This window comes from Boleophthalmus pectinirostris, unplaced genomic scaffold (genome assembly GCF_026225935.1).
Source record: "Boleophthalmus pectinirostris isolate CB_2022bp ecotype Guang Dong unplaced genomic scaffold, ASM2622593v1 HiC_scaffold_21, whole genome shotgun sequence".
Lineage (NCBI taxonomy): Eukaryota > Metazoa > Chordata > Actinopteri > Gobiiformes > Gobiidae > Boleophthalmus > Boleophthalmus pectinirostris.
Window position 1 is genome coordinate 17,470,370 of NW_026571175.1, and position 13,898 is coordinate 17,484,267.

The following is a 13,898-nucleotide window of genomic DNA, read 5'->3' on the forward strand; positions in this document are numbered from 1 at the left end:
ATTGAAAGGTTTAATACCATATTGTGAAACATTCCAGACAAAGCAATAACATCTCCATGGAAACAAGCAATTTTCGGACCTTGCACCAGAAAAGTTACACAATGCACCTTTAACAGCACATATGGATCATACTGAACTGAAGTTCTAAGCTGAACAATTACAGAAAAGTGTTTTTGCTTACTGAATTTATTTACCTATTTGAAAAAAGTCAATTGTTGGATTATATAGGCCTACCTAAAGGTGCACTGTGCAACTCTGGTGGAGAGTCTGCTATACCTGCTTGTCTCCATAGAAATGTTATTGCTTTGCCTGGAATGTTCCATGATATGGCATTACATTTTTTCATTACAGGTGTTTCTATTGCTCAAAAATATAATAATTCCTTCCTGTGAATAGAGGCGACTCTCCACAGATCTGTAGTAGCATAGTGCTGTAACCTGCTGTAACACACAGGTGGCAGACCCTCCCTACTAATGTTACAGAGTGCACCTTTAAAACATGCTTTGGAACAAAAAAATGCACCAATACCACTTTGTCCCATACCGATATACCTTTTGAGTACTTGCCAATACTGAGTACGATACCAGGTATTATTTTACAGGGTTATAATACAGCAGTAAATCATTTGGTGCGATTGTCAGAATACTTGGTTGAAAAGCTATTTTTGGAGATGGTGGATATGTTTGGTAAGTCCACTAATCTACTTTACTCAGAGTGCAACAAGTCAAAAATGCTTTAAATATACTTTTCTTTTGCTTTGAGTCATTACAAATGGGCTAATATTCTGAGATAAGCTCTTGTTACTGCTGTTTCACTATGAGCTCAGATCCATGCACTATTGACTATTGGTTGCCTCAAGTGGCTCAGAGTGGCAGAGAGATGAAAATGGACTAACATGGCGCTGCTGGCTGTGGCGCTGGACATGGCCGTGCTAGAGATCACACCACACTTGGAGCATTTCAGGAGCAGCCGACTCCCCGCCTCTGCCGGGACACTTTGGACATGTACACATGTGAGGAGGGGCCGGCCAGGGGTGAGGTTATATAAGGACAGGTACAGAGGTACAGAAGTACAGAGGTGCAGGTGAGACAGAGGTGAAGAACATGATGGAACAAGATGGAGACAACAGGGAAAAGAAAAAAAGGCAGGGGAGAACAGAAAGAAAAAAAGAAAATTAAAATCAGATTTTGAAAAGTAGCAGCAATGAACACAGTCAGAAATTACAGATTGATTTAATAGGGGGGAAGTGAGCGACTGGCATGCTACGCAAGAGTTATGTGGACCTACAGAAAACAAAACCCACTATGCAGGGCTCTATGCAAAGTGCAAAATAAATACTGTTCAATATTTACAAAAATAAAGAGGTGCCAAAATCTATAAAATAAAATGTTCTAGTCACTGAAGTACAATTTGTATCCTTGGTTATATTGTGAATCAATGGGGTTTGAAAATGTCTGCAAGCGCCATGTACAGCTGTGGGCCATTTGAGTATGCCCAGGTAAACCTGTAAGAGGCCATATGCACAACAGCTCTTCCCATTTGCTGTTTACTTACATTTGGCTGCTCAGATGAAAATGAACAGTGTGCCACAGTCTATTGTCATGTTTGTATGTATTATAAGCAGAGAAGGATGGGGCAGTGCGCTTGCTATGCTACATTAACATCCCATCACAGCTCATTGCCTTAGTGCCACGGCTTCATAAGGAAAAGCATTTCGCTAATGACAGACGGTAGTGTTAGCAACACTACCACAACTGGGTATGACCATTTAGGTGTGTGGGAGTGTGTGTTTGTGGGCTGAGGTTCTTAGTGCAAATGTGATTAACACCAGGATTACACAGGGCAGTTAAAATGGGAGATGTGCAATATGTGTTCATTTGCATGGGAGGCCATGTCAGCCAACAGCATCTGAGGGAATCCTGTTGTCATGGCTGCAGAAGCCTGCAGTATATCTATATGAACATATGGATATACCTTTCAGACCTATAGTAATAATTGCATCTTATAAACAGTGCAACTTTACTCAAGTCATTTCCATGATTGATCATTATGGTTCATGGAAACATTAACATAATGTATACTGTCCCATGACATAATACAACAATAAATATTAATCTTATTTTACTAGTTCTATTACTAAAATACCTTAGCTGTGGTATAATAAATTATATTAAATTCTACAGCCTCCTTGATGGGAGCTTCCCTCTGGCTGGCTGTACCTCTTAACATATAAACCGCAAATTTAAAGTCACCATCATCACACTAAGAGAAGCTTATTGTATAACAAAATAACCATTCCCTGGAGATATGCCCTATTAACCCCTTGCTGCTACATACAAATTATCAATTTCAATTTATGCCAGTGACAAACAGTGTTGGAAATGTAATGAAGAAAATAACTGAATAAAAGATAGAGCAGGAGAAAGAGCGATAATGGAATCAATAGGTATGGAAATGAAAACATGGATTTTTCCTTTTTTTCTGGTAGAACTGCAGCTCTCATGCTCACTGGATTAGTAAAGATGATATCAGCTCCCATCTGCTGTACTTAGACTAATGTAGCTATGGGATGCTAAGGCATACATTACTGACATTGTGTGTGCAAGATTGACTCTAACAAGAACAAAGGCATCTTTATCTTATAGGATTCTAGTGGAGCATAGGATTTCATCCACATAATCCCCTGTTTACAGTTTGTAATTAGCTTCCATCTGTCATTGATTTTCAAACAGAGGAAATTATATTGGACATCAACATGCGTAAGTGGCAGTAAAATGACACAAAGTAACAGAACATGACAGATGCTTTGCAATGTTACTGCCAAATTAAATTGCCTTTTTTAGGATTTTTGGAAAATGATCAGAGATGCCCTGAAGGTAGTTAAACTGAAATGTTTTCAGGCATCTGTGTGCATGACAGATTGTAACATGTATTTAATATGGCAGATCTGTTGTCATCTGTGGCACAGAGTTTGACATGCATGAGGTGGAGGGAAGGAGGCTTACCCCGCTCGCTGCTTTTTGGACTTGTCAGAAATGCCGTCCCGGGACATAAGCTTGTTAAACACTACAATCCCGATTAGCATATTCACCTGAGGAAAGACAACAAGTTTAATCAGAAATGTAGAAAACAGCTGGGGATCAGATGGTGCACCCGGAAACGCCTTTTAAATGTCATTATTTGGGGAGAGTTTGTGTGATTTGTAGTGTATTTATATTGTTTGAGATGACAAAACAAAAGATCGATTGTTTGTAGAAAGTAAGCCGTCTTTGATTTGCCTCAAATGCTATTACACAATTCAGTCATATTTCTCTTTATGTACTAAACCACTCCTGTCAAGACAAACAATGGCCAAACAAGTTAAATAAAAGGCAAATTTTTAAACAATTTTACCTGCTCTTTTTGAAAAACCTGAGCTACCATGGAAATAAATTGAGTTTTCTGCTGCTGAGAAAATATCAGATATATAACATTGTTGTTCAAATGATCTAATTTTAGAAGTATGAAAAAGGATTACTTAAAATTGGACAAACTGGGACATTGTTTTTGTTCCCAATGTCCTACCTTGTACAACCTTTAGATAAGGAAACCACTGTGATTGCTTCCCGTCTACTTTCCTAATGAGGTCCTTGTAGCTAAGCCTGTCAAACATGTGGTCATGACCCAGTGATACACATTTCTATTAGAACACATGCGCACATCTCTGCCCTGGACTTATTTTACCGTCAAATCCTGCCCATCTGTGTGTTTTCCTGCACAGTAGACATGTTCCTCATAATCTCCCAACTTCCAATTTCCTCAAGCTGGCCGTGTCCTCTCCTAACCTTGCCTGGGTTACTCTTTCATTACCAGCTAATGACCTCTGAGCTGCATTTGCATGTCTTCCATCGCGTTATCAATGCCCCTGAGTGGATGTCTGGCTGGATACTAAACCTTATTCGTCAGTGGGGACTCATTGTTTTGCTGAAATGTGTTTTAGATTTGAATATTTCAGATTTGAACATTTTCGTGCAATTGGAATTCGACTTGTGAATGCCTAAGTTAAAGCACCCATGTTTTAAAGTGCCCATGTTACACTATTTTCTGATCTGTTATAATAATGCTTCCTCATCACAAACATACCTGGAGTTGTGTTTTGTTTGATTTACACACAAACCACCTTGTGACGTCAACTGATAATACAGGAAGTGCCCCACTGTGTTTTTAAACTCCATACACCTTCACTTGACTCATTTGGATGATTTCAACCCTGGAATTGCCAATGTCAAATAAACAAATCATAAAAGGCAGCTGTTAAATAGAAAACTAATGCTTCATGACAGTACAAGGTGGAACAGAACATTTTGAGCTTAGAGATATAGACAAAGTAAAAATAATTGGTTATTCAAATACGTGTGAATTAGGGCTGTCGCGATAACCGCAAAAATGGATCACCGTGGTACTAAGAGGCCCACCACAGTGCAGGATGGGCCACCGCGATCACCGCACGTGACCAACATGACCCAACCCAGATTCCTGTACAGGTTCATTGTTGGAGACCCGCACCCGCCTGGACCTGTTAACATTCCACCCGTTGCCCGCCCGTACCCGTGATAAAAAGCATTCTAACTGAAGCATCCGTCAGAAAAGACCTACAAATTGAAAAGTTACAACTTCAAGAATTACAATCATGAAATGAAATGAAACGATTACGCATTCTTCAGTACGAATACGAATTCACAGATGTGACTCAACTGTCATCACTCCACAGACATTATTTACTGAGCAGAAGAAACATTGATTGAGATGCCGTACATGCCACGGACTGAAACAAGACTAAACCAGGACTAACCCAGGACTAACCTAGGACTGATTTCAGGACTGACCCCTGAGGACTGAACCAGGACTAATCCAGACCTGAACCAGGACTCCCTCTCGGGACTGACTCGGAGGTGTGGTATCACCGCATGCCACGCTGTTTAGCCGCTATACCGCACCGCAGGAGAAATTCCCTAACTGCGACAGCCCTAGTGTGAATGAAACTAAACACAACTCCAGGTATGTTTCTGAGGATGTAACAACATTCTAACATGTCTTAAAGCTCACAAGAGTCAATTTTGCAGGATATAGGGCCTTTAAGTGGTAGATGTGCCCTTGACTTGTGTTCTCTGCTATGTTTACATCAGGCATTAGTGTTGCTAGAAGGGACAATAACATGCAGTCTTGTGATGCTAGTCATGTCTTATGACTCAGCAGCCATATCTTGCATGGCTATTTGCTCCAGGGCAGGGTCATTAATTAAAAAAGGCTCCAGGGAAGGACTGTGTTTTGCGTCCTGCTCTCCTTACAGGGGCTGGTTCAAGTGGGAACCCCAACAACAACACAGAAGGGGGCAGGGGCTAACCACGGGCAGATGGGGTAAACATTCATCATAGAAATACAGCTTAATCCCATTTGGATTTGAAAACATATTTTGCCCTATACCTCTGCTCCGAGGCATATAAAGTCACCCTTGTGATGGCAACCAGTGAGAGTTGTCTAATTCAGGAGTGACTGAGATTATATAACTGAGGAAAATAGTGAATAGTCTACTACTACTAGACAAAATCAATGCATTAATTCCACCAAAAAAAAAAATAAATAAATAAATAAAACAAAAAAGGGCATGATTGGATTAGATTAGAGCTTTCAGACTCTAGATGGTCTCTCAAATGTCACCCACAAGTTAATAAAGATACATTTTAAATTGTAAACAAACCCGACTAAAGGCAATAAAGACAATATATGAGTTACGTTTCCCAGATAAAACTCTTTGGGCACCAGTGTACACTGTAGTGAAAGTATATCTCCGACTTGGATCAGACATCCCTCTGGTCTAATAGTTTAGCTTAACTTTTATTTACTTGGCAATTAACAAGAACATTTTATCTGTATTGCATTACTAATCCATAAGTGGCATGTGCATGAGGGCTTCTGTCAGTATTGTTCCGATCTAGACTTAAAGGACTCATTTGGAGCTTGGATGTGTTGCTCTGTGGGTTTTCGCAGAGATTAGTGAGAGCAGTTTACAGTTTAGTACACAATCCACACTTATTAAGCCTTGTGCAGAAAAATCCACCAGGGATTCATTTAGGAGGAATTAGCTAATACTAGAAGAAGCGGCAGCAACAGGCATGCCACAACAAAAGATTACTCTGCTATTGAGATGCAATCAATGCCCTGTGTTAAGCTTTAAAACAATGTAAGAGTGCTGGTACTTAAAGCATAAAAGAACTTTTCTGCTCTGTCTTTCAATAAATCTACTGTCTCCTAGTCTACACTGGGTTGGGTATCGATTTGAGAGTTTCGTCCAAACAATGACAATTTTATTGGGTATATTTTGAATAGAGAAATACATACATATGAGATACATTTATTGTTATGCATATTACTTGATATTGCCATAGTGTAACTTATAACCAATATTAGTAATGCTGTAGTCTTCAATATGGCTCTTATAGCCACTTTAAAATGTCATACTTTATTCATTCACTCCCCATACTCTGTGGCGGTAAGATACTTATATACTGTAGCTACAGCTGAACTGAGGTAGACTGACCCGTACGGAACAGCCCATCTGCCCCATCATCACCAATCACACCCATAGAAAATTCAAATATAGGCAAGACGGGTGAAGTGTCTTGCCAAAGGACATGTTCTTTGGCAGAACAGGGATCAAACTGTCAACTTTCAGATTCGCTGAGCCCTTACTACCCCACTATTTAATACTTCAAATAACTGAATAGCTCTGTGAAAACAATTCACATTACAATTTAGCCTGCCATTTTAAGTCCTTATGACTTCAGTAGAGCAACATATAATGATGAAAAAACTCATTTATCCCTGTTTTTTAGGTCCAGTGACTCTGAGTCAAAAGTCCTGGAATAATAGTGATAGATTTGACTGTAGGGCAGAGTAGAACATCATGTCTGGTAATGCAGTCTGATGCCAAGGCGCTCTTGTCGCGCAGAATTTATTTCAGTTTCTTTACAGCTGACATTTTAAGACCCTAAAGTGCACCACTCATCTTTGTTGTGTCATACCAGGGTTTTGAGATTGAGGAAAGTGCACATCAGCGATAAGAGTTACCATGGTGATTTTAAAGCATTTCTACAGAATGTAATTAATCAGCAACACTGACTCACCAGGACAATAACAGCAGCAGGTCCAACAAAGGCGTACAGTAGACCTCCTTCTAGTGACAACCAGCAACTAGAGGCACAGACAAACACAAACAGCAGTCAGTGCAATGCCGAGCCTACAACCATGTACTGTTTAACACTTTAGCACACATATATTTAGGTTTATTTGATAGGGACAAACATGTTCCATGAGCTCATGTCATACACTACAATACATTTTAGCAGAGGATAGTAGGTGGGTAGTACAAAGTGGGTCCTACAATGATCATAATGGTATGGTACAATATGCCAAAATACATGTATTTATAGTCAGATTATTTGTTTATTTTTTTTTAGGTTAGGTGGTGACATTATAAAAAAAACCAACAACATGAAGTTCAATATATGTTTATTAAGTTTATTTCAAAAGCAGTTCCTCATCCATAGTGTCCATTGGTTTCCTCAAATTAAGTGAGGAATAAATATGTGTTAAAATTTGATCTGCACTTCTTACTGTGGCGACGCATTGCATCTAATATCAGTTTCTTATAATCTCATGACATGAATATTTTAAAATACATTTGAGCCCACTAGATTTAATTGCTAATAAACATGAACAAACACTGAGGCGACTATCTTTAGTGTCAAGTTTAATTTGTTTGGTGATTATAGCAGGTAATCTTTTGAACACTATTTAACTTGACATGAATGACAAAAAACATATTTAATTGTGTCTAGTGGGCAAAATAATGAAAACATAGCTGCGCTAATGAACTAGCATGATTGACGCAAATCTGCTAACTCAGTCTCTTTGAAATTATGATATGCCGGAATATTACAACTGCAATCTTTATTGTGTCTTTAAGCAAGTGAATCATTTCATTTTACAAACATATTATCTGCCCCATCTAGAAATGTCCTGAAACACAAGCAATATGTAGACATTTCATTTGCTGCTGATCACAGCAATAAGTTGAACAGTGTCCTGTAGTGGTGTCATTGCAGTACATGAAGCCATTCTCTTTACTTAATTGCAGCTAAATAAAACATGAAAAACACATTAGCCCAAAAGCCGAGAGCCGTACTGTGCTTACTGAATAAATAAACCAAATGAAATACATGGCTAATGCCTACTAATGAGAAACACAAGATTGAAACAAGAGGGGATAAAAGCTCATAACCTCATAAATTGCTTTTGATTTTCTTTTAACTCTTATGAGAGGCCAAATCATTTTAATTATATTATTTGTTGCTAAGGTATCAGATAAATTAGCCCTCAAACTAAATAAAGAAATGTAAATAGCTAGGAAATAGCTGCATGCATAAAAGAACACTTTGTCCTTTGAAACATTTTGATTAATACAGTAAAACAGTAATTACATAAAATAAAAGCAAGAAAAGATGTTTTGGTTGATATAAATAAGGACAAATTATTATTTGAAAAATGATTATTAAATAAATACACTATTTTTAAAGGGTCCACCAACTGGTTGTCTCCAAGGGATGTTCCACAGTATGGCATTAACTCTATCTCCCTCTCTCTTTAATAGTAATAAAACCCCTTTGGACACCACTTGAAAATTGGCATAATAACCATAAAATAAATATAATATGATATATGATATAATACAGGTCCTGACAATGTACACTAGAGTTGCTGTTCTTCGCCATCATGTCCTTGTCTTCTACTGTATTTGATTTTACAGTTTGCTCCACTTATTTCTTGAAAGCATCAGTCTTATTATGACTTCCATTATAGTTTGACCATAAGTTACCATGGAGACGAGAAAGCAGCATGAGAGAGGAAAACAATTATTTAAGGAGATCGGAGTCACTCACTAGCTGGCAGTTCCATAACCTCTGGCTCTGGTGAAACCCACCGAAACTGCTACAACTAGCGCTGGGAGACCTGCAGAGACAAAGAAGAAGGATGAAAATATTAGAATCCAAAATAATGTGCACAATGAAGCATGTCTGCCAGAATACTCTCCAGTGTTATGGAGTCCTCATGGTTTATCTTATTCAAATGCTAATCAGCCATGCAATAGCGCGTAACCTGTCCATAGGTGATTGAAAGTGGCTGTGTGCTATGAAGCTCCTCTCGTCTCACAAAGGGGTAGCCAGCATTCCCACCTGACTTCCTGTCTCTCCATATGCGGCGTAGATTTATGTAAGCGTACAGGCAAGCCACTGACCTTCATATACAGAGCGTGGGTGTGTGAGAGGATAAAGGCACTAACACTGAACAAACTGGAGGGTGTGTAATTATATCTATATGTTAAAATGGTCAAAAAGTCGGACAATTAGCTCCAACAGGCAGCATGTGGGTATTTGAGTGTAGAGTAAAGGGTATTAGAGTGAAGGGGTGTCATTCAGATGGTGGCGTAAAGAAAAAAAAAAGAAAAAATGGAAAATGCTGCGCGTAATGAACTGGCTCTGAAAAATTCATGTAATTAACAAAGCGGTGATTATGTCTGTAAATGGAAAGGAATCAGAAAGAGTCATATTAACAATAAGGAAGGAGAAGCCGTGCTGGTTCAACACAACCAGTGGGCTGCAACATACAATTACTTATATGTTTTGTTTATGTGGCTATCATGAAGGAAGCAGAGACTTACAGCTCACCGTTCATATGACAAATGAAATATACCATGCGTGAAGATAAGATGTCAGTGAGAGTAGCCATTTTCCATTTTATTTTGTTGTTGGAGGAAAATTAACCCCGCACGTTTGATAGGATGTCAACATAGGGGGTTGTTAATGCATTTTGAAAAGACAGAGGAAGACACATAACAGTCGCTTCCATGTATTACTGTATATAAGTTGTCCACACTGTTGTTCTAAATACTATAATTACTATTACTGCCAACAAGATAAAAAAATGTGTGTAAATATTGTACTTTTGTAAATGATATTGTTTTACAGCTGTCATATTATTTTGAAGGATTTTGAATGATGTATTCATTCAAGACCACACAAAATGTCTATAATCTTTACACTTTCAATTTGAGTAATTCATAGGGTTAACGAAAAGTCTATCTAAAGTATATTTGCCAATCTGCATAATTTGTAAGCAATGTAAAACCGCTCGTCTTTTTAACCATCTTTCTAATTACTACACCAGTCACACCCAAAATCATTTGTTTCCAGGCGACAGACTTAACACGCAATTCAAAGTGAGAATTTGGGCATGGATTAGCTCTGAGATCCCATCCACCTTGATTGTGAATTTGTGTCTGATTGAGAAGGCTACATGCACACACACACACAAACACACACACGCAAACACACAAGTGGTCCCTATCATCCCATCTGCAACTGTACAACAATCCATACATTCCCCCTTGTGTATCAGCTAAGGGCATCGGAGTCTTGTCAGATTAGACTGCCGGGATCAATATTCAGTGAAATGAATAGAGGTTTGTGTGTTGGGGGAATGCAGTTGGCACTATCTTGGTCTATCTGGGTGCATGCTTACAGTGTTGGGCAGATGTTATCTCGTATTTTGATTATGCTGGAACATCCCAGGCGCTTGTTGCATCAGGTCATAGCAGACGGAGCAGAGAGCGCAATGTTCTCAAGGATGAATGGGACAGTGATAGGGCCAAATGACATGGCAGTCTGCCCCTCTTCGACCAAACTGTGCTCCTTTTTATGCGTATTTATTGTATAACCTTTTGAAAATCGTGTTTCATTTTAAGGTAAAATTCACTCGTGTTGTGGTCACGTTGCTCTGTTTGTTATTAAAGGTTCTATGTTACATCAAATGTATTCTTGTAAGTTTTAAACCATGTCATAATGTTGCTACCTCATTAAAAATATACCACGGATTTGTGTTTTATTTTGTTCACATGTTTGCATAATCTTTTTGAGATCAAAATGCTCTGTTCCATCTTGTGATGTCATCAAGTGGTAGTTTTCAAGTTAACGGCTACCTTTTACCTTTTGTTCATTAAAGATTAGCTAAAATTATCCAAATGATTCAAGTGAAGGTGAGCTGTTTTCTGTTTGAGAGAAGAACTCAGCCTTAATATGAGGGACTTGTGTGTTAAATTTGTGTGTATGAAACAAAACACAGAACCTGTATGTTTTTATGAATAAGAAACATTATAACATGGATCAGAAAATAGTGTAATATGGGCCCTTTAAAATAGGAACAACTGATTTTTCATTTATCCAATCATCTTTTTCAATAATAGGTGGCTGAAGATAACTTTAAAAGTTTGAGTTACTTATGTTTCTTCCACTTGCAACTTTCTTTGGCATCTATCAGTTTATCAGCCAATCATATGCCAGTCTTTTCAATTCCACAATACAATAGGATAATTATATGGTTTCCTACAAATACATGAAATGAGCATAACATTTCTAAATGTGTTTTGGAAAGTATCAAATTAAGTTCTAATTACTGTCTTTATTACAAAGTACCAGGTCTTAGGTAGGAACACATTACATACTCCCATAAACAGACAATGTGAGCCATGAAAAGGAAACAATTGTGCATAAAAGAGCGATGTGAGCTGCAAATGAGCGCTCAGCAAAATTGGTTATTAGACATTATGCGGCTAACCACTTCGACATCACAACATAATGATGTTTTGCATTTACATGTAAAGTACGCTAGCTTCATTGTCAATTCCTGTCACACAAGGATGCCTCAATCAGGATTCAATTCACAAAGCATCATTTGTTATGCAAGAAATCCTCCAACACTCACTGGTTTACATTGACACACTGTCAGCAAGTGGCAAGTGACAGAAATGGCAATGTGAAGACGTTTATCAAGATTTAGGTTTAAAGTCTTGGTTTTAACAGGAGTGAGTTTGTTAAATATTGAGTGCTTACCCCATCCTAGACAGAGGAACCTCTTGCGTATGAGGCGTGACCTCATTTTGCCGATGACAGCCAGGTAGGACTGCCACGCCTCCGTCAGCACCCAGCAGAAGGACGCCAAGAAGAAGAAGTGTAGGAAGGCAGCAGTCACAGTACAGAGACCCTGCAGGAAAGAGCAACACTGGAATTTAACCATGATACACCAAAACAGGAAATATATTCAAATAGACTTCCACACACTAGAGCATTTGCACCATATGTATAAGTTATATTCATGAGCAAGTTAAAGGTGCACTGTGTAACTTGTCTGGTGTAGGGTCCAGGAACTTCTTGTTGTTGAGGTGTTACTGCTACACATAAAAAGCTCCATAGTATGACATTAAACAGACAGGATATATCAACTGATGCCACCAGCTCAAGTTAAATTTTGGCGTAACTGCAGTGATAACGCCATTTGTAATAAGATTGCATGTAGTACTTTTAGCAGCAAAAACAAAATAAATGCTAGATATTAATGCCATACTGGAGCATTCCCTGCAAAGCAATAACATCTCCATGGAAACAAGCAGCTAGTGAACTCTCAGCCAGTAAAGCTATTTAATCCACCTTAAAAAAAAAGAAGCAATACATTAAAATGTGTCAATATCCATAAATAAAATAAATCATTTTATTTTTGTTCACTTTATGGTGTCAAAAACGGCCTTATCAGTCTATCACATTTTTTTCTTTTCGTTTTCTTTTTTTCCTTCTTTTTAATGTTGTCAGACCAGATTCATTTCAGCAGCCTTGACACTCCTAGGTGACTGTTCCTTACCTTACTCAGAGTCTGCGATTGTCCCACCAAAATCAATAAGTTTGAGGCCAGGATGGAGAGGCAAAAGTTCACCAAGATGATGGACCTTTCCGAGCGAATATACCTTAGAGAAGAGAAACACACAGTTAGTTCCAGTAGAAGTATGACAAAATCGAATCGCCCAAAAGAGATGGGGGGACTATTTTGGAAATTGCATGGTCATTAGCTTGATTTGGCCATCCCATCTGCTCAGTGTGTTACCAAAAAATTAATTGCCACTCCCCTGCTGCATTTTGGACCATTTGTTGCAATTAAACAACACGGGATTTTCCTACACAACACAGATTTGGCAGCGTCATTAGCTTGAGTGGGCAATTATTTGTCACATTGTGGGGACAAATATCTGTATACACACTCATATCATGTGGACCTGGCTTTCTTATGAGGATAAAAATCAGGTCCCTAAATACATTTTGGACAGATATTGGATCAACAATTGGGCAAATAATCGGTGTTACTGTTACTTAAAATGTGAAGAGAGGGGAGATACACCTGATTCAGCAAATAATGTCAGATACTTTTTCAGAATTCTCTGAGCCTGTGAAAAAAGGCAATTAGAAGTAAATAGCTTCAACGCAACCCACATATGCTAGAAAGAAATTTTTTTTTACGTTTGACATGTTGATGTTTAATGTTTGCAAGATGGGTTAAATGGTGTAAATTGTAACGTCTACAACTGTGTATCATTCCTTGCCAACTGTGCATGTTTTTGTTCTACTTTTGTCCAAAACCTTGAATAAAAATAAAGTGACAAAAAGAATCAAACAAACATCAGGTTCCTATGATGTAAACTACATCGAGATATGAAAGAGGTTATGGTTACGGTTTAAGTTATAGAAGAGTGAATAAACTATAACATGTAAATAGCTAGTAGTCATGTTGTTCATTGTAAACTCCATTATCGATATTGACCAATATAGATCTATTGCTCTAAAATGGCCAATAAAGTAGTCCATTGACTTTCTGTACAAAACTGCAAAACTGATTCTTCATAGTGACTTTTTCAAGCATGGTCAGCAATAGATTTTTATTTACTGTTATTTATTGTTAAAAATGGCTACATGACATTTTAA

General features: G+C 38.1%; 1 protein-coding gene across 1 annotated transcript in view; it reads right to left on the reverse strand.

Annotated features, from left to right (window-relative positions):
- adgrb2 (adhesion G protein-coupled receptor B2) overlaps nt 1-13,898 on the reverse strand; it is a 198,544-nt gene that overhangs the window by 35,032 nt on the left and 149,614 nt on the right. The window contains exons 18-23 of the mRNA XM_055157617.1: nt 12,787-12,889; nt 11,985-12,135; nt 8,979-9,048; nt 7,164-7,230; nt 3,006-3,091; nt 896-994 (exon numbers count right to left, since the gene is read on the reverse strand). Of these exons, the coding sequence (XP_055013592.1) occupies nt 896-994; nt 3,006-3,091; nt 7,164-7,230; nt 8,979-9,048; nt 11,985-12,135; nt 12,787-12,889 (576 nt within the window). The remainder of the gene's footprint in view (nt 1-895; nt 995-3,005; nt 3,092-7,163; nt 7,231-8,978; nt 9,049-11,984; nt 12,136-12,786; nt 12,890-13,898) is intronic.